The 20,451-nt window shown below is 57.4% G+C and overlaps 1 protein-coding gene across 5 annotated transcripts in view; it reads left to right on the forward strand.

Annotated features, from left to right (window-relative positions):
- CEMIP (cell migration inducing hyaluronidase 1) overlaps positions 1-20,451 on the forward strand; it is a 196,156-nt gene that overhangs the window by 131,706 nt on the left and 43,999 nt on the right. For 2 of the 5 annotated variants that reach the window (XM_073882175.1, XM_025893245.2), the window contains 8 exons: positions 6,010-6,125; positions 10,329-10,475; positions 10,962-11,100; positions 11,811-12,047; positions 13,924-14,103; positions 16,463-16,533; positions 17,121-17,216; positions 17,644-17,765. In XM_073882175.1, coding sequence (XP_073738276.1) covers positions 6,032-6,125; positions 10,329-10,475; positions 10,962-11,100; positions 11,811-12,047; positions 13,924-14,103; positions 16,463-16,533; positions 17,121-17,216; positions 17,644-17,765 — 1,086 coding nt within the window. In that variant the 5' untranslated portion in view covers positions 6,010-6,031. Of the gene's footprint in view, positions 1-3,244; positions 6,126-10,328; positions 10,476-10,961; positions 11,101-11,810; positions 12,048-13,923; positions 14,104-16,462; positions 16,534-17,120; positions 17,217-17,643; positions 17,766-20,451 lie in introns of those variants that run through there. The other 3 variants (XM_073882177.1, XM_073882178.1, XM_073882176.1) reach the window with 2 other exon arrangements.

A 20,451-nucleotide genomic window follows, 5' to 3' on the forward strand; every position in this document is an offset into this window, starting at 1 on the left:
GAGGCGGACAGGGAAGAGAGAGCATTTAAGTCCAGGAGGTGCAGACTGCGTGCAAACCTGCTGGGGGGGCCGGGGGATGTTCGCGGGAAGCTGACTGGCGGGTGAGATGGGACCTGCTCCCTGCGCTGGGTGCTTCCTCCCCCTCCCCCCGCCCCCCCCCCCCCCGCCCCCCCCCTCACCAGGCCCGGCGTGGCTCATGTCTCAGCGTGGTGCCCCCAGACGAGCGATAACTTAGTACCGGGAGGGGTAAATAAGTCATCTCTTATCTTTAGTCTCCCTCCCCTCCTCTTTCTGGAGCTCGGTCGACCCACTGTGAGCGGCCAGCCAGGCCCTCCTGGAACAAAGCAATGACCGAGCTGTTGTCAGAGGACTTCCTCCACCTGCCCCCGGGGCCCCTGGGGCCCCTGGGGCCGAAGGGCTCCCCGCCCCCCCGGCCCCTGCGTACCCTCCCCAGTGGGCAAGCCGTATCCAGGCACAACCTCTGCCCGGGGCCCAGCGTGCGGCTCCCAATGTGTCATAGCTGCGTCCCCCCACCTCCATAAACGTGGCCCCGTGGGGCTGAGGTTCCTATGTCATCCTCCATGTCGAGCTTTCGAGAAAACATCTCTGGTTTAGCGGTGCCTCATAACTGATGACCCAATACTCGCCATTAATCAGTGAAAGAGGCTCCCGAAAAATCCCACCTGGGAAGTCAGGCTGAGGGTCGGCGGCCTTGGGCAGCGAGCGGGGGCCGGGCCCGGATGACGGCAACGGGCATCATTCATGGAGCACCATGGCTCGGTCACTGCCCTTCACACCTGTGTGCCTCGTTCCATCCCGTCCGGCGGCCCCCCAGGGCGGCTGCCCTGCTCCCCCCCCCCCCCGGCAGCCGAGGGGACAGGGCTGCGAGCATTCAGAGAAGGGCCGCGATCACACGCCGCTCTTCCACGGCAGCCGGCACTGCAGCTCGGGTGGGTCTGGTGACAGCCTGAACGGTTAGAGCGCTTAGCCAGCACGCTGTCCAACACTCCCGCGGTGACACTGAGCTCACGGCGGGCAAGTGTCTCTTCTGAGCCGCGTAACGCTGTTCTCAGATGTGTGCACACGGGAGCACGGCCGGGCGGGCACGCGCACACACAGATGGCCCGGCCCACCCCCGGGGCTTCTGACTCGGGGAGCCAGGCGCTCCGCGGCTGCAGTGATCCCCACGGGCCGGTGGGGGGGGATGCTGACGCTCGTGGTCACCGACACCGCTCGCTCGGAACCGCGTCGTTGTGGCTGAATTATCTGCTCCAGGGCTGAAGCTCCAGCAGGTCGTTAGGAGCTGGTGTGCGGGGAGGGCCCCGCTCACTGTTTAGATTTCGGTGCCCGTGGCATAGGGTGATGGGACCGGGGACCATTTTGAGGGCAGAGGTCTTCCCTTCCTGGTCCCCTGGCACCCGCACAGTGCCCGCTCAGGGGGTGTGGAGACAAGTGGCAAAGACGTGGACGCTGTCGGTCCCAGGCGCCGGTTCGGTGGTGTGATGAGGGGCTTGGGTTTGGTGGCACAGGGAAGCCCCCGTGTGGAAGGAGGTGTTTCGTCTGGGGAAGGAATTTTTAGCCCCTGTGGGTGTATCAAGGGTGTCTGAGGCCTGTGTTTACTATCCAAGTGATGACTTGAAGTCATGCCTCTGTTGAAATGGGGGCGGGAACAGATGGGCCCCTTCTCCTCCCACCCTGCCCCGCCTCCCTCCTCCCCAAACAAGCGGGGAGGCGGGGAGGTGACACGTGTCCCCTAAGTTATTAGAGTCGGACAGAAATTCTCCTCTCAGATGCCGGTTTGGATTTCCATTTACTGCTCCTGACTCACACAGGCGACGGTCTTCTGCTCCGTGAACCTCAGTTTGCCCGTGTGTAAATGAGGGGATCCTTTCTGCTCGGAGCACGGCCCCCGGCCCGGCAGCAGCTCACCTGGGAGCTGGTTAGAAATGCAGAATCACACCCCAGACCTGCTGGGTCAGAAGCTGCATTTTAATGAGTCCCCCAGGTGATCCAGGCGCTGCCCAGGCACGGGCTGGCCGGAATGGGCCTCGTACCCTATTGGCTCCTGCGTTCTGTGAGCCTGACACAAAGCGGACGGTGGCTTTGTAATGTCACTGACTTCTCTTTGTGGAGTGTTCTCGCTCGTTCCAGAAAGGTCTGGGTGGGCTGCTTCATGGAGAACCCGGGAGACGCTCTGGTGTGCAGAAGAAAGGGGTCTTCTGTGCGCTTCTGTCTGAGGAGGCCAGGTGGGGCTCCCTGTGTCCACGGTCCCGAGCACAGCAACCCCAAACGTCCTGGGAAAGGGCCCAGAGCTCCCGGGGCCCCCAGAGCTGGGGCTCCTCCTGTGTGTGCCTGTGATCTGGAAGGTACACGGGCTGCCCTGTCTCCTGGTCCTTCCTTCTCCCCGGGGACTCTGTGGCAGGACCGGGTGACCAAAGGAGTTCCTTCTTCTGCCCGCGGGATGAAGCTGGGACGAGAGGCAGACCAGGGAGTTGGCTGCCCGTTGCCTGATTCAGGAGAGGAGGCAGGGTGGGCACCACACTTTGTCAGAGGAGATTTCCGTCTGGAGGGGACGAGAACTCTGGGCTCTGCCTTCCTGTTTGCGTGGTTTCTGGTGGCCACTGGGGTGGGCCTGTGGGTTCTTATCCAGAAAAGGTTCTAAGATGAGCCTGCGCAGGTGGTCTGGCCTGCACCAGCCCCACGGGGCCCTCCGCGAATGGTGGCACGGGCTGGCCTTCCAGAGAGCACAACTGGGGGGCTGGCCACGGGTCAGGCATCTCGCTTGATCCCACAGTGACCTTGGAATTTAGGATGTATTCTCGCAGATTTTACAGACCAAGAAAGGGAGCCCCAGGTGGTCAGATGGTTTTCCCGATGTAAGCTGTGTGGCCAGGACTGAGGATTCCGGACCACACCGTCCTGCCAGTGGCTGGGCCCAGGCTTCTCAGGATTTGCCTTGGTGCAGGTCTGATGGGGGAGACAGCTGTCCCTGTGCTTTCAGCCCCCGAGACAGGCCGCCGGCTCACCCTGCAGGTCCCACGTCACCCCCCGCCTCAGAGCAGAAGCAGAACCCCCCCCCCCGCCCACCTCTGGACTCTCTCGGAGGGGTTGGGCTTCCAAGGCCCCGCCGGCAGCAGGGTCTCTCGCGCCCTGGGGCCAGCGTGCTGCTGTTCTGGGTGGTCTGAGCAAGGATCCAGGGGCTCTCTGGAGGCTAGAACAACACTCCGCTCCCCTCTCTCTGCAGGTGCCACAAGCCCCAGACCCCAGGACAGACCACCTGCAGAGACAACCAAGACCCTGGCGCTGGCGTGTGAAGGCAGCGTCTCTGGTCCCTGTGAGGCCCGGCAAACGCGCGGACCGGGCCGCCGTGGAAATGCAGAAATACTGCTGTTCTGGAACCCTGAGCTGGTTACGGCAAATCCTGAGGAGCTCCAAACAGCACGTCCGCCTTCTTCCTCCCTGCGGGCTCTGCAGAAGGGGGTCGCTGCACCCTTCAAGGAGCAGGTCAGCTCAGGGCCGTCAGGCAGCGGTCAGCCAGCCTCCGGCCCACAGCTTCCTGCGGAAACTTCTAGCACTGTTGGCCAGTGTGTGCTTTTCCTGGGCCTTCGGCAGCTGGGAACCGGGTCAGGACCATATCTTGCCAGCAGAATCTCAACTCCCGTTGCCAGAAAGCTTTGAGTGGCCGGCGGAAAAAGCCGCCCTCCCTTGGTGAAGAACTCCCAAGTGAAATTTGAGAAACTTTGGGGATTCGCTTCAACAGAATGTTCCTCGGGGTTTCTGTACTCGGGCGCTGGAAGCCACTCCCAGGAGAGAAAGCACAGAAGCCTGCCTCCCACCCTGGCAATGTGGGGTTCACCTCTCTAGGCAGGAGGCCTCTCTGCCTCCCATGGCTCAGACAGAGACACGGCAGAGGTCTCTTTAATGTTGGGACAAAGAGGTTTTGAGCATTATCCCTCCAAGTGGAATTGTGCGTATATCCACCCAGAAAGTGATTGTGTGTGTGTGTGTGAGTGCGATCTTTGAAATGACCGGTCATATAATCAGAAGATGTCAGAGCTGCAGGGCCCCTGCACGCCCGACATCCGCTCTGCGTGGGAATCCGGGGCCCACAGAAGCGGTGCTTTCCCGGTGGACCCCAGGAGCTGGGGCAGAAGGGGTGCCCGCACCCAGACTGCCTCCCGTTCCCATCCCCTCCACACTGGGAGCTGGGGACATTCCGTCTGTGAGCGGAGGTGCCTGCCTGTGGTCCGGAAGTCTGGGCGCCCTTTAGAGGAGCCCCATGGTGATGGGGGGCTTCTCTGCAGCAGACAGCAAGCTGCCCCTGGTTTTCCTGATCGGGACTTCAGAGCGGGGCCATGCCACTCTCCGTCCCTGGAGTCCCTCCTCTCTATTACAGAGAGCAGGAACGCAGACCCTCCTGTTCTGGGGCCCTGGGAAAGGCGCCGTTCCCAGATGCTGCGATGCGTGCCTGCAGCGGCCGGCCGAGGCGACTAGAATGGGCCTGTTGTTCTCGCAGGCCAGGCCTGGGCCAGGCAGGGAGGACACCGCGGGCATTGAATCTGAGAGTATCGGTTTCTCCCTCCCCACCTCCTGGCACACCCTGCGCAGAAGGACGCAGGCCCAAGGCGAGGGGCTCTGCTCAGACCTTCCTGTCTGCCCCGACTCCCCTGGGGCGCCCCAAACACTTTACTGGGAGCCCACGGGCCAGGGATGGTCAGATTTGTCCCTGAGCTGGTTCAAGGGGAGGAGCCTGTCGGGCAAGAGAGGTTTAGGCCCCTTTCTTTGTGAGGGAGACTATGTTTGTGCCAGGGCACGGCCGCCGTCACGTCCGGGATAGGACCCGGGGACCCCGGCAGGGAAGCCAGAGCTGGTCACCCCCACCGAGCCCAGTCTGAGCCATCTGTGTGGCCCCAGAGGGACAAACGTGTTTCCTGGGTGCATTCTGTTCTGAAAGGGGAATCTGGCATCTTCGTCCTGTCTTGATGTTTATCTAGACAAGAGTCCCATATCGACCGTCTATAGGAGTAAAACGGAAAAGATAAGTGGCTTTAAAAAAATAGAAGTTTAATGAAAAAGAAATTTAGTTCTCTCACACATAAAAATAAATCCGTAATCTAGGGCTGTTCAGTTCTCCACATGGGCAGGGCCTAGATGTTTCTCTAGATTTGCTTTGCCACCTTCAGCATGGGTCCCACTACGTAGCCAAAGAGGGCTGCTGGAGATCCAGCCATCATATCCACATTCCTGCCAGCAGGAAGGAAGAAGGAGGAAGGAAGGTCTTCCCGGTTTCCCCTAAGGACATTTCCTGGAATTCACACACCGTCCTGGGGCTGTGCTGGCCAGAACTTAATTCCAAGGCCACAACTTATATAAGAGAGTCTGGAAAGGTAGTCTTTATACCAGGTGCCCATACCCCCAGATAAAAGTCAGGAGTTCGTTTCCCAAGGAAGGAGGGAACAGCTGGGGGACAATTCTCCATCTCCACCTCATCTTCCTTTGGCTAGGTGATACACAGAGGGTTTGTAACACACAGATATCCTGTTATCAAGACTTATTTTAGAAGCGTAGACTGATAAAAATGGAGCAAAGATTAGAATTCAGCCCGTCCACAGCCTTGTTTTCCAAATTAAGAAACTGAGGCCCAGAGAGGTCAGTCAGAAAAGCTGAGCTCGCACAGCAAGTTCGTGGCATTTAATCTCCTCCAGCTCATGTTGCATGGGAGTATTTTCGGTTTTCTCTGCTTCTTAAGAAAAAGGCTTCATTCTGGAGGGGCGGGAGCGCGGGCACCGAGGATGAAATTCTATCCACTGCCGGGTCTCTGAGCTGCAGGCCCCCAGCGGGACGGGGCAGGCGTGCCCAGGTCTGCCCGGCCCTGAGTCATGGCAGCTGAGGACTCTGCCCTGGCTGGCTGGCCCGTGCCCACTGGCACTGCCCCTGTGTGTGCCGGTGGCCCTGTCTGTGTCCGCCCCGTCTGTGGACTCACTCAAGGTCTCACTCAGCGTGCTTCAGTTTCAGGGATCACTCCGCCAGGATGGGAGCTGCCAGCAGGCAGGACTTCTCCTTCAAGGCGATGCTGACACTCAGCTGCCTCAGCCTGGCCTGCTTCCCTGGGGCCGCGTCCACAGGTGAGCCACCACAGCGCCGTGGCACTTCCGTGCCTCAGTGGGAAGGCGAGGCTGCTGGGGGCAGGAGAAGGAGCCACAGGGCAGGGGCAGGGCGGCGGGGCTCTGGCCGGTCCCTGCTAACCTCCCATCCCAGGCGAGTCTTGTCCTGGGCCTACGTCGTAAGCCACGAAACGACGGGGCTGGACTAGATGCAGGGGTTCCACACTCAGCATCCACAGGAGCCAGGCAGACCAGTGGGGCTGGCCAGGCGGGGACCGTGGTCACCTGGGCAGTTCAGGCTCCTCCAGAGGGACACCCACTTCTCAGTTCTAGCCAATGGCTGTCATGTGTGAAAGTGGGGCCCCATTGCGGGATCTCATGAATTCTTAAGAGAAGGCAGAAATCTAGAGTTTTATGTAAAATTCCTTTCTTGTTAAATGTTGACAGCCAATTCAAATGTCACAGACCGCTCTGGTCGGTGGGGGGTGGGGGGGCGGGGAGTCCAGAGAAAAATCACACGTCTGGGAGCCAGCCTGCCACCTCCACCTGAGCCCACCCTTCCCTCCTCACTTTGCCGTCATAAAATCTGGGAACTGTTAAGCGCTTTGTCAGCTGTGATGCTCTACGCAAGGTCTGCTTTTCTGATCTCAGTGTCAACTTTTTCCTGGGACGATTTTGAATGAACAAGCAGAAGCTCAGGGCAGGTTTGTGGGGACAACAGGAGACAGCCATCAGGGAGACAGACGTGGGGTGGCAGGTGAGAGATGGGGGACCATGTGTCTGTTTCGAGCAGAGGCTTAGCAATGACGCCATCAGCATCGCAGCTCATGCTCTTATCATTAATCAAGCTGGCTGCTTTTCTGCAATAAGAATAAAGGAACTTTGTTTTGTTCTGCTCGACCCGCGGAGGGCAGGAAGTAATCTCTAATCATCACGAGTAGAATGCCTTCAGTGTGATTCCCCTGGAATCTTGCAGGTCCGGAGGGGACAGGGCAGGCAGGCAGTGTTTTAACTCTCGGTGAGATCGTGGGCAGCATGGCCTGAATTCATTCGTTCATTCTTTAGTCATGGATTCACCTAGTGAACGCCAAGGGGCATCGGCGCTAGGCCAGGAGTGGGGCTCAGGTGTCTTGTTTCTGGATGAACCCCCTCAGGGCCTTGGGGAGTTCTCATCGGGTACTTTCCTGCTACCTCCTGGGTGTCTCTCCTCTGTCTGGGTGGAGACCGCTGGGTAGGAGGCCGTGTCTCTGGTTCTCCTGGTCCCTGCTCCTCTCTGAAGTCTCTCCCCCCGTGCCCCGAGTGCGCCGGGCTTGCATTCACTCTCCACCCTGCTCCCTGCTCCTGCAGCCCCTCCTGGGAAACCTGGCTGCCCTGGAGATATTCCAGCCAAGGCTCTGACCATTGCCAGCCCCTGGCAGGTTCCCACAAATGAAAACCTGCTGAAACTGACCTTCACCGCATGTGAATATCCAGCTCTAATGAAAGAGCCCGGCTTGTGCCCGCTCAGCTTCTGCCGTGGGGCCAGAGCTGCTGGTGCTCTGGGACACGGTCTCCTGATGACAGGAGAGCCTGTGGGGTCAGCCTGACCACTTCCAAATCCAGATGTGACTGACGCTGGACTCAACGCGTGTGCTTGGAGAGTAGAGGGGCGGTCGAGTTGGTCCTGGGAGATGCGGGTGGCAAGACCCTAGGGCTTTATCCCGTGAAGTTGGGATGCTTGTGGCTCCACGTCTGGACCACTTGGCTCGCCAGTGGGCCTCATGTGTCCCCGGCACAGATGCAGCATCACCTCCTTGGAAGCGGACACTCGGGTCCAGAACTAGGTGGAGGGCAGCCTCCTTGGCTGGAAGCCACCAAGCCCTTGACCCACCTGAAGACAAACCCAGGGACGGGCAGGACTCTCAGAAGCCTCTTCGTGCGGTGGAGGCTCCAGCCCTAGCCCCCGTGACCCAGGGCTGCCGGATGCTGAAGCACAGGCCCACCCCCAGCCCAGCCTGTGGGCGCCAGGAGGTCCACTGATGAGCGAGGGCCATATTTCTCAGTGTGTTGTGGTGACTCGAGCCCCCTGGGGCTCCCAATAGCTGGAAGAGCTGCTTTCCAAACAACGTGAAATTCTCTCCTCCATGAAAGAGACCCGGAGCCTGAGTGGTGCTGACAGGGAACGAGCTGGTGGGCATAAGGCAGGTGCTGTGGGGCTGGGGAGGGCCGGGGGGGGGGCACACCTCAGCCAGCCTGCGCCGAGGGCCCACCCCGTGCCCGGCAGAGGAGAGAAGCCAGTCGCTGCCTTCAGAGGGACAAAGAAGACGAGGTGATATGGGTTTGGGGTCCGTATCTGGGGCCATTGAGTGAAGATAGAGGGCGCCTCCCTTCCAGTTCTCTTGACATAAGTAAATACGGAGTGGACACTCCCATCCCAGAGTTAATGGAACGAAAGTAAAGAGACATTTTTGAACTGACATGCCGGTAATTGCACGGACTCCCTCCCGGGGTCACAGCCCTCCATTGGGACGTGGTTCTCTACACCCACGTGGCTCAAGAGACACAAGGCGTCCAGCGCCCTTCCCCGGAGCCTGAGCTGGAAGTTCTGTCCATCCTTCCAACCTACGCCGGGGTCTTCACCTTCACCTGCAACCTTGCCCCTGGCTGCCCGCCCCGCCCCCCAGGGGCCTTTAAATCGGGCGGTTCCCGTGCTTTACAGCTTTCGAGGGACAGAGGGGAGGAAGGCGTCCGGGTTTGTTCTCTGAGGCAAGCCCTCATTTTGTTCCGCCCACCTCCTCTTCCCACCGCTTTCCCTCTGGGTTGTTCCTTGCTGCCAGGAGAGTCCTCCCGTGTCCGAGGCAGTTCTCTTCCCTCCTGCATCCACAGTACGCTGCTGGAGTCGAGCCCAGCCAGCCAGATGGAGAGGAGGCTCCTCCTGGTGCTTGCACTGGAGCCAGGGAGGAGCACCTCCCCTACACCCACCACGGGGGCCTTTAAGTTCAGCTGAATGTTCTGACTCATGAGGCCACCACAGGCCACGAGGCATCAGGTTCCCTTTGGAGGATTTAGGGCTGAAACAGCTGCGGCCGAGCCGGGCTTGCAGCCAGAGTCCTGGCCACGCTCCACAGAGCTTTCCAAAAGCCACCCTGCGTGGTTCCCCAGGTGACAGCTCAGGGGAGAGGAACCAAGGCCGTGGTTGGACAGGTGTGGGAGGTGCCCTGGCCGGGGAGCCTCGCCCGGTCTCTCTCTCCCTTTTCAATCTGACAGTAACATTTGTTTTGCAAAACTTAGTCTATAGACAACATGTTGTTAAATATCAACACCTTTATTTCCAAATTACTTCCTTTTTTTTAAGATTGTATTTATTTATTTGAGAGAAAGAGAGAGAGAGAGAGCATTAGAGGGGGGAGGGTCAGAGGAAGAAGCAGACTCCCCGCCGAGCAGGGAGCCCGATGCGGGACTCGATCCCAGGACTCCAGGATCATGACCTGAGCCGAAGGCAGTCGCTTAACCGACTGAGCCACCCAGGTGCCCCCCACATTACTTCCTTTTAAAAGAGATGATGGCAGTCTCTTCAGGCAACTCCATAGACGGCACTTGCCAGGTTCCCGTGGGAAACGTGCCCGGTTACGAGGGCCACTGCACTCAGAGGATCCTACAGCACAACCTCTCTCCCAGGGAAAGACACAAATTAGGCACAGTCCCTCCCCGTTTAGATGCCATTTGCTAATAAGGGGTCACCTTCATTCGAAGCGATGTTCTCGGTAACACGGTGTATTATATAATACCCTCCTTCTCAGGTTTCTGGGGGAACAGAGCTAGAACATGAACTGAGAGTCAGATTCTCACGTGGGAGGGGAGGGAGCCGTGTTCACTCTAGGAGTACTGCTTTCCAGAGGAAAGAATGTCTCGGATGACAAGCACTCTGGGCGAATCGTCCCCTAACGCTGGGACCTGGAACGTCTTCAGGAGTCATCTGGTCTACCTTCCCTTTTATAAGTGGAGAAACTGACCCCAGAGGAAGGACGTGGCTGGTTCACAGACGTGTGAGGAACTGAGACAGTCGTGGGACTGGACCCCAGGGCTCCTGGCGCCTACGTCAGGGGAGTCCTTGTTCTCCAGGGCCTCGTGCTAGTAGGGAGAGGGCAGGAGCTGTGAAGGTGCGGGAGGCCCCCCAGGGCCGTGCGGCAGTCCCTGCATGCTGAGGTGGGGGTAGAGGCAGTGACATCTCTCTGTCCTTGGCAGCGGCAGCTCAGTGCCCTGACCGGAGCCCCGAGCTGCAGCCCTGGAACCCTGGCCACGACCCGGACCACTATGTGTACATCGGCCGGGGCAGGACCCTGCTGCTCACCTCGTCTGCCACGGTGAACTCCATCCACGTCTCAGAGGGAGGTAAGCCGGTCCCCCTCCCATCCCCTCTCCCCTCCCTCCACTGCCTTGGAGCCCAGCAGGTGGGTGCCGGCTGCCATAGCTCCAGACGGGCAGAACGAAGGTCATGTGCTCTGGGTCCAGGTGGGAGCATCCGGTCCGCGGTGATGCCTGTAGCTCTGGGCGCCTGGGAGCGGGTGTCCCAGGTCCAGTCTCGGTGAAAGAAGCGTTTATAGAAGGAGAGTCTTGCTGGTGCTGGGAGCATTCCTGCGCATCACGCCTTCAGATGCTTGCTCACTGAAGGCCGTGCACACCAGCAGGCAGCGTTCACACGTGGCCAGGCCGGGAGGAGACGGGGTGGGGCGGGGAGCCACCTGGGAGCGCGGCAAGCGTGGGAGAGCTGGAGAGATGGGCCTTCTTGCCCATCCGGATGGGGGATTGGTGCTTAGCGGTTCTGCCCTCGCCCCGGCTGTGACCTCACCACGACCACGTGTGTTCCTGTGTCCTCAGGAAAGCTAGTCATTAAAGACCACGAGGAGACCATTGTTCTGCGTGCCCGGCACATCCTGATTGACGATGGCGGAGAGCTGCATGCTGGGAGTGCCCTCTGCCCGTACCAGGGCAATTTCAGCATCGTCCTGTACGGAAGGTGGGCGGACGGGCCCCCGGGGGCCGAATGCTACGCTGGGATCTGATGGGAAGGAGGCTTTCCACAGGGGAGAGGGAGACAGGATGGCAAGGCTTTCGTGCAAGGTGGGAATTACCCTCATAGATGGCCATCGGGCAACCATGAGCAGGACAGATGTCAGTGGTCGGCGCGAGCCGGGACAGTCTACTGGGGGTTTTGATTCTTGTGGCCCAGGTCCACGCATGAGTTATGAGAGTCCCCACCAGAGTTTCCTCTGTCTTTCGATCCTGTCACGGCTCAGGGAGCTTCTGGGAGTGTTGAGTCGATCGGTCATGATGGACAGGGTAAAGAAAGCCTCCCTGTGGTACTGGCCTCGGGCTGTGCTCTCTCTTTGAAGAGTTGAGGTTCTCAGGAGTGGTAGCCAAGAATATTCGAGGGTCTGTAGTACCTGGCTCCATGTTTTCCCCCTCTGGAGGGACCAGAATGTAAAACTCTTAGTGCTGAGCACCAACATGTAAACTAGTGATGAGTATTTTTGCTAGGCATTTTGGCCCCATTTTGGTCTGGCTTAGGGCGATCTGGTGGGTGACGCTGTCTCTGCTGGGCTCAGGCAGCTGCCACGTGTGCCTGCTTCTATGGCGGCTGCCGTGGGAACAGCGTGGTCCTCTCTGGGCTCAGCATCCAGTAAAGAGATGGGTTGACTGACTCTGGGGAGCTGTTTTCTCTCATAGGGCTGATGAAGGTGTTCAGCCGGACCCTTACTTTGGCCTGAAGTACATCGGGGTTGGCCCAGGAGGCACGCTTGAGTTACACGGACAGAAAAAGCTCTCTTGGACATTTCTGAACAAGACCCTTCACCCAGGCGGCATGGAGGAGGGAGGCTATTTTTTTGAAAGGAGCTGGGGTCACCGTGGAGTCATTGTTCACGTCATTGACCCCAAATCAGCGACAGTCATCCATTCGGATCGGTAAGGTCTGCCTTCACTTAAACACATAGCCCTTTGCTCCAGAGACACCGATGGAACCCGTGCCCCAGCCAGATGTGGCTCTGGGAGCTGGGATGCAGCAGTGAGCCAAACAGACAGAAAGCCCCTGCCGGGAGGAGTTCTGTCTCTCCCACCCTGGGCATTTGCATCGAAACTGAATTAACAGGAACGAGCAGACAGGCACACATGTATGCACAACATCATTTCAGATCATCCCAGTTAGGGGGAAACAACATAATGAAATGGTGGAGGCTAACTAGGGAAGCCCGTTTTGCATCAACAGGTCAGGGAAGGCCGGTGCACAGAAGCAACGTTTGAGCTGAGAACTGCAGGCCGAAGATGAGTCAGGGAGAGAGTGTTCCAGATGGCAAGCAGCAAGTGCAAAGGGCCAGTGGTGCAGGGGCGTGGTGGTCTGAAGCACAGAAGGGCCTGCAGAGGGGTGGGGACCCAGAGCAACAGCAACGTGGCACAGTGATGTCCAGGTTTTTGGCAGGGGCAGGTGCACTGTCATTAGACTATGGGCAAAACGTCCTGTTAACCACTTTTCTGGCCATCTGTAATTTACCTTCATGAGCCCCTGTGCGTGGGTTCTGGGATTATCCACGTCGTACAGAGAAAAACACTGAGGTTCAGGAGAATCCATTTGCTCTGAGTCACAAGGCCAGAAAGCGTCGGAGCGGCAACTCACACCCAGATCTGCCCAGACAGACCCTTAACCCGTATTCCTTCTGGGCACCTGCCTTGGCCTGGGGCTGAGCGATGCCCAGCGCACAGGTAACGTGGGAAGCCAGGATGAGCCTGATAGACACAAAGTCCGTCCGTCCGAGAGCCTTCCCTTTACACGCGGCCTGCCGGCTCCTTGGCGCTGCCTCTGGAATCAGTACAGTTTGGTCCGTTGCGGCGAGCCAGCCTCCGGCCTCGCGCCTTTATTGAGCTGCAGGAAGAGAAGTCATCCCGACAGCTGGTGTGCAGGTTCCAAAGACAGGACAGTGGCTCCTTCCAAATCTCCTTTGGTGACAGCGCGTGTCTGGGGCCTCGAGAACCTGCTAGGGGAGTGCGTGTGCGTAGAGTTAATAAACGCTACACACACACGCACACAGGTGCAGGCTGAATCTCCTGAGAGCATTACCTGGAGGAATGAGGATGTAGGCCGGCCCTTACAAGGTAGTAAGCATGTGATCAGGCAGAGAAAGGCAAAGAAGGATGCGTGAAGACATGTGGTGTGTGGTGTGGTCATAGCACGGAGATGGAGACACGCTGGTCTCGCAGCAGGTAGCTCCTGGGGGATGGGCGGCAGGAAGCATGAGGGGCCTTGGCCGGGACACGCCAGCTCTGCACCAACACCTGCAAACCAGTCTTAGGATGCGGGAGTACCTTTCCTGCCACACCCACCCCATCCCCAGCCCCCGTACCAACACCGTTTTTCTTTCCCCAAATCTTGGCCCTTCACGCTGGTTTATTCTTCTAGATCTGTTTTAGAACGATTTTCCTTAAGCCCCAAGACAAATTCTTTCGGAATTTCCATTATAATTATACCAAATCTTTAGAGTCACATGGGGGAGAGTTGGGGATCATTACAAAATTGTGTCTTTTCTTTGTAAATGCTCATCCCGGGTGGTGTAGATTTTTGTTTGAAATCATGCGTCGTGGGTATTCTCTGTGTGTGAGAGGGGGTTACCTTTGTCAAATTTGGGAAGGTCGGTTTTTGCTGTCACGAAAGCTCTGTTCTTTAAAAATCACAGCCCTTGGGGGCTTTGGGTGGCACTATCATTGTTGCAATGCACACATGTGCTTAGACCTCCTCTTTTGGGGGGCTGCTGTCAGGACGGTTAAAACCCACCCCCTCTGCCCTTTTTAGGTTTGACACCTATAGATCCAAGAAGGAGAGCGAACGTCTGGTCCAGTACTTGAATGCGGTGCCTGTGGGCAGGATCCTTTCTGTGGCAGTGAACGATGAGGGGTCTCGGAACCTGGACGACGCGGCCAGAAAGGCCATGACCAAACTGGGCAGCAAGCACTTCCTACACCTTGGATTCAGGTACCCCCATCACTCCCGCCCCCACCAGGCTCCAGGACCCCAAAGTCCCCCCTGGGCCATGCAGGTTACCTTAGTGTCTGTTCCTTGCCCGTGGCACACCCCACTCAGTGCCGGCCTGGGGAGTGGCGGGCAAACGCCCGTCCGCACCGGGTGTATCTGGGAGCCCGGATTTTCTTACAAAGCGTACTCCACTCTGAAAACACAAAAGCTCTCTGTTTGCATGAACTCATTCATTCATTCAGCCGCTTACAAAATGTCAGCTGGACATCTGCTGTGTGTAAGCCATGCCTCAGATTCACAGCTAGCTTCGTTTGCCCATTCTTTGGCAAAAGGGGTCATCGTGTGCCTGGGGGACGGGCAGACATTGGTTTAGAGATCCTACAAGGTGTCTGCCCAGCCCAGCACCCAGGGAGAAGGGCCTTTGATGTGCCCGCTGTGTTTGGTTTGTCTCGGATTAGAGCTTCATGCCTGACTTTGGTGTGCACACACCTTGGCACCAACAGGAAACTGTTTGCGCCACAGTGGCCACACCTTTTTATCATGTTGAACCAGATCTCAGCTCAGGGGAAGGTCGAGGTCCTCCGGCCTGTGGCTGTTGCAAGTTCATGGGGCCCCTCCCTTCAGCTCCGCAGAAGCCCAGGCAGGGTTGGGGGCCAGAAGAGCCTCCCCTGGGCAAGGGAGGGGGGAGGCCGGGGGTTGCTCTGGGGTCCAGGGCGTGTTCTCTGACAGCCCAGGGGCTGCTCATTTTGGAAGGGTCTGGACAGGGAGCTCAAGGAGTCGAAGATGGCAAAAGGACACCTTGGTATCTCTAGGCTCCTTTGTTAGCAAAAGCTGAGGGGGCTTCTGTTTCCTGGTTTTATAAACCGGAAGGCCAGTTTATCGATTTACAATGGCAGCGAGAACCACCAGGGGACTGGCTGCTTAGGGCCTCAGCAGAAGAAGGTAATGGCTAAGGGCCCGCGACGCGGCCCGCCTTTGCACCTCCTGTAGGTGTGTCTGCAGGGAGGGGGCTCATTCTCTCTGCGCAGTTCCTGCGTCTGCAAAGCAAAGTACATCAGGAGCAGTGGGAGGGGATCAGGTGCGATAATAAGTAGCAAAATATCTGCCCTCCTGTCTGGCACAGAATCAGGATTCAATACACGTCAGCAACTGTTTTCTCCTGAGAAGCAATGGCCACGGGGAGGATGGATGCTTGCCCTGTGTTGTCACAACCACTCCCCCGAGGGCAGGACACGGGCCGGCAGGAATTACATGCTGAGCCCTCGTTCGTACAGACACACGTTGAGGGACAAAACTCAAAGCATCTAAAATCAGCAGAAGAACCGAGTTGTGTGGCGGTCCGTGGGTGTTGGCGCGAGACTCTGGGCCAGACGAGGCGTGCTGAGCTCTCGTGGGCAGGCGGGAACAAAAAGAGAAGTGATGAGGAGGCGTGAGCAAGAGGGTGGGCGAAGGGCTCAAGGCGCAGAGCTGCAGGTGAGGATGAAGGCACGCGGGCTCCCCGCGAGAGACCGCAGGTGCCGAGGCCCGGGCCGAGCGTGAGTCTCTCCTGAAGGCGGGAGGAGCACAGGCAGCGGAAGGGGGCACTAGGGAGAGGGCAGAGACAAGCTGAGGAGGTGGGCCCAGGAAGACGTTTTGCTCTGCGCCCAGGAGCTTGGCTTTCATGCAAAGGGTACTGGGGAGCCATTGATGGATCTTAAGCAAGAGAGTGACCCGATCAAATCCCCAATCTCAGGAAAGATTTGCTTTCCAAAATGAAAGATCAAAACAAAAAATAACCAAAGCTCTTGAGTACCGTAGTCGATTGCCGTGTCATGGGGAGAGCGGGAGGCAGAAGATGGGCATCAGGGGGAAGACAGGAACGGGGAGGGAAACCTTCCGGCCTTAGAGCTCACTTCAGTGGAGGACGTCTTCCGCCGGCTTTTCCTCCTCCGTTCCCCACTGTGAGCGAGAGGCCTCTCCTAACTTTCCAAGGCCAGGGCATCAGGGAAAGAGCCTTTCTCTCCTAGATCCTGCAGCCTGGTTTTCCCAAAGCCACCGGAGCACTCGCTTCAGGACCTCATTGAGGCTAGCAGGGGGTTTGTAGGGCTGTGGGCTTGTTTGTGGTTCGTGCCCCGTCTCCTGCCAGAGTGGCGTTGAAGAGGCTCATGGGGAGCAAACATCAGGCGAGCCAGGTGGGTAGGAAGCCCAGCGCTTGCAAAGACAGGCTCTTGTGGTCCGGGACAAGGGAAGCCCGGCCAACGAGCTGATCTGCCGGGAGCAGTGGGGAGGGCTGCTGGATCGGCGGGCTCTGTCTCAGCTCTGCCTCGGGGACAGGCTCAGACGTGTGAAGAACTTTACTTTTTGTTGTTGCTTTTACCAGACACCCTTGGAGCTTCCTAACTGTGAAAGGAAATCCCTCTTCTTCAGTGGAAGACCATATTGAATATCACGGTAATGAACAGAGGGAGAGAGGCTGAGTCCCCTCCGTGTCTCTCTGACCAAGAGGCCCGGGTCTTTCTGAACCACCGTCTTCCCTCAGAGCATGGCGGAACCACCTCCCAACGCCCATGTTCGCTGGCCCTGTTAGGCGCAAGTGGCCAAAGCCTATCACTAAGATAATATTTACATTTGCAAAGAGATCACCACTGACTTAATTCAAAACAAGGGACCTAGGACAGGCAAGAACCAGGACAGATCCAGCAGGGGGAATATTTTGAGCTAAAAAGATACTTTGGATAGGTCTTTACCACCTAGCAGAAGGCCCTGCTGGTTCTCTTCCTAGACAGGAATTCACGGGAGAAATTGGGGCTCCAAGATACAGATTTTAATTAAATTTTTAAAACTGAAGCAGAAGAAGGGACGATAGATAATCTACTTCCCAAGTAGAGAGATTGGCCTGAAAGGTTTTTTTCGTTGTTGTTGTTTTTTAAAGAAAGAGTTCAAGATCTATGTGTTTAGGGGTTTGCTCTGTCTTAGAAATGCATTCTTTGCAATGTGGGGGGGGCGTGCGGTCCCTGACGCCCCTGCTCTCTACACAGGACACCGTGGCTCCGCGGCTGCCCGGGTGTCCAAAGTGTTCCAGACGGAGCACGGCGAGCATTTCAACGTCTCTTCCTCCAGCGAGTGGGTTCAAGGTGAGGAGAGTCCGGGGCAACCAGGAAAACCCAACAGTGGGAGAGAAGGGCCTCTCTGTGCCGAGCGATGGTGCTGTCGGCAGGAAACGGGCGGGAACAGGACCGGCCTTCACGGGGCCACACGGGGGGCTGGGGTGCAGAGAGCAATGGCCTCCCTGCAGGCCTCGAGCAACAGGCTGGCCGTAGCTTTCATCGTCATCCTTTCTGCGGTAACGAAGAATATGTGTTCTGTTGTTTTCGGCAAGTGAAAAAGTCAGTAAGAGGCGCTTTTAATGAAAAGGTGGGAGACTTGGCAGAGTGCTTGGGCGCACAGCCGGACGCACGGTGTTCGATTCCTGTTGCGCCGAGGGTGCTGGGGGCCACGCTGCGGGGGAAGCTGCCCTCCCGCGCCCTTCCCGCCTCACCCTGCTCTTTGCTTTCTGTCTAGATGTGGAGTGGACAGAGTGGTTCAACCATGACAAAGTGTCACACACTCAAGGTGGGGAGAAAATTTCAGACCTCCGGGTAGCTCACCCAGGAAAAATCTGCAACCGCCCCATTGATATACAGGTACCAAACTCAAAGCAATCGAAGAGTTATAAGGACTTTATTTTGAAGTGGGGTCTGTAGATGACAAACTTCCTTGCCGTCGGGGTGGTGTGATTCTTACGGCACTCCCAGGACACGGGTAAGCCAGGAAGACCCGTTCCCGTTTTAGGGCCTCTTCTCTGCTCCAGGCCTCCTGGGCAGTGAGTTCCCCAGCGAGGACCCAGCATTGTCTCCTGGATTCTACTTCCCACCTCCCTTGCCTCCTCCTAAAGCTGCTTCCACAGCCGTGCCTGACGGTGCCCTGGCGTGGGGACGGGTTGTCTCCTTCAGCCTCCCTTCTCAGTAGATTTCCTTTGGGCCCTTGAGTGCACAGGATCCAGTTGGGATTTGGGTTGCCGGCTGAGCTCAGCCCACACCCCCACAGCCTGGTTCTCCACTGAGCAAAACAAACACCAGCATTGGTAGAGAATGGACCATGTTGGCTCAGGATCTTTGCTTGCAGTTGCTCCTCCAAAAGGGGACCCCCACTTTCTCAGTTGGCTCCACCGGGACAGTGCCAAGTACACACACAGCCCTCACAGCCCACCAGCTTCGCGGGCAGACCGTTCTCACGCGGCCAAGGCCCTCCCCTCACATGGCTGCGACGTCCTCGAGAAGGATCGCCCCGGCGTGAGTCGCAGGTTGCAGGCTGTAGGCTCCCCTTGGGTCCAACAGAATCAGAAGGCACTGACGCCCCCAAAGTGCACCCTCCCCAGGTTTAATTCTAACTTTCCCTGGCAACCCTGAAGATTCCAGCCTCAGTTCTGAACTAGCCATCATCTTATTCCTTCAGTTCACTTGGCTGTGGCAAGTCCAGCCCTTTGCCAGGGTCCCCTCCCCAAGTATCTCTGGAAATCCTCCAGGAACGCTTACGTGGTCTACGGATGCCTCCCGGTGTCCGCTCTGCCGGCCGTCGGGCTCCACGCTGCGGCGTCTGGGAGGCCATGTCTCTGTGGCAGTTTCCCTTCGGCATTGCCCTTTCTCCCAGTACCTCTGTTCCCGGCAGGGACACAGGCTCCTGCCTCTGTCCAAGCACAGCTAACCCCAGGCTAAAGGATTAAATAAAACTGTACTGAAGGCTTGGAGGCAACAAAGCAGGGACAAGCATACATATATGTATCAAATATAAAATAGCGTGGGGCACGACCGCTCCCTGGCCCCGTTATCCAAGACCCTCCAAGGGAGCCAACCCCAAACGCTAGAACCCCTAGGCGGTCACCGCATTCCAACGCCCAGATTGCTTCCAACAAAAGGAGTGTCCTTGACAATGAATTCCTGGAGTTCCCGTTCTCAACTATTGGAGGTCTGGCAAAGAATAAAAGATCCAACCACAGCCCCTCCCCGCCCCCCAAGGCTGGGACCAGCCTTCTCACAAAAATGCATGCCTTGATAATATTTTGCTGAGCATGGTAGACCCTTATTGATTCAAAACTCTCAGTTCCAGAATGGGACGTTGGCTTTTTCTCGGCAAAACAAAGGCCCACAGAAGCAGTTGAGGGTTCGGGTGCAATAGTTAAGGTGGCCCTTTCTCCCAGCCCCTGGCCCTCTGCTCCCACGCCCCTGAGGTGAGCACCACCTTAAATCTTGCAGCCCACACTCCAGTCCTGGCTGGAGACCTCGGTCAAGTTACTCAGGGTCCCAAGCTCCTCTTAGGCAACAGCGAGGATCCTCAGGGTTTCCCTGTGGGATTATTTTGTGGATGTCATGTAACAGTATATGAAGGGCCCACGCATTTTTTACTATTTTACAATCATTATCCTAATCATATTGTTATTTTGTAATTATTAATTATCAAAAATAGTAATAGAATTGTGTCTACTTAAGGTGGAGACCAGTTTCCCTGAGCAGTGATGGAGCCCTCTCTTGTTCTCTTTATCCCGAACTGAGGTCATTCTTCAGGTTTAGAGAAAGGGGGGGTGTGGAGGCAAAAGCGGAGTTGCAGAGATGCCCCCCCAAAAGTATTGTGCGACACTGTGCCTTGGAAAATGTGCAGTTCTAATCACTGATGTTTTCAGGCTCCGTTCTCAAGGTTACGGGCTCTCCTGCAGAAGAGCGCGCTGGCCTCCACAGAGAACAATGGGAGCTCATTGTCATGTCAGCGACCTTGACCTTGCTTCTTAAAACCCTCTGAGCCTTAGCTTTTTCCCAAGGGCAGGTCTGCAATTCCTGCTTCTCCCAGGGCCCTGGAGGCCTCCAGATTATGGCCGTGAGCGTGACTCTTGCAGGAAAGGGCTGGATTGTCATGATGACTGAGCTCACTGCCATAGAGCTCTTCTTGGAAGCCAAAGACAACAGATACCTGCTGTGTTCAAAATAATGTTTCCTGAAAAGCCCCCCCCCGCCCTCTTTTTTAATAGGTTGACTATACTCTGCCCCCCTATTTCCCCGGCCCTGGTCCCTGTGGTCTCTGTGCCTAAGAGGACAACAGCTACAGCCTGGATCTAAATTGCTTGTCTCTGACGACAGCAGAGGGCTTGCTGCAGACACACCCGGGCTCTGGGATGAGGCCCAGCGGGCAGCGATCGCCGCCTCCTCGGGGCCCGCTCCCTAAATTCTCTACCTGGCCTTGAGGCTGCTCGCCCATCGGCCCCTATCACCGAGAGCCCACTCCGTGCCAAGCCCTGGGCTGGAAGCTGGGATCAGGGAGACCGGCGGAAACCGGTCCTTG

Source organism: Callorhinus ursinus, unplaced genomic scaffold (genome assembly GCF_003265705.2).
Source record: "Callorhinus ursinus isolate GAN/ISIS: 27379988/994484 unplaced genomic scaffold, GSC_fseal_2.0 scaffold45, whole genome shotgun sequence".
NCBI classification, from domain to species: Eukaryota; Metazoa; Chordata; class Mammalia; order Carnivora; family Otariidae; genus Callorhinus; species Callorhinus ursinus.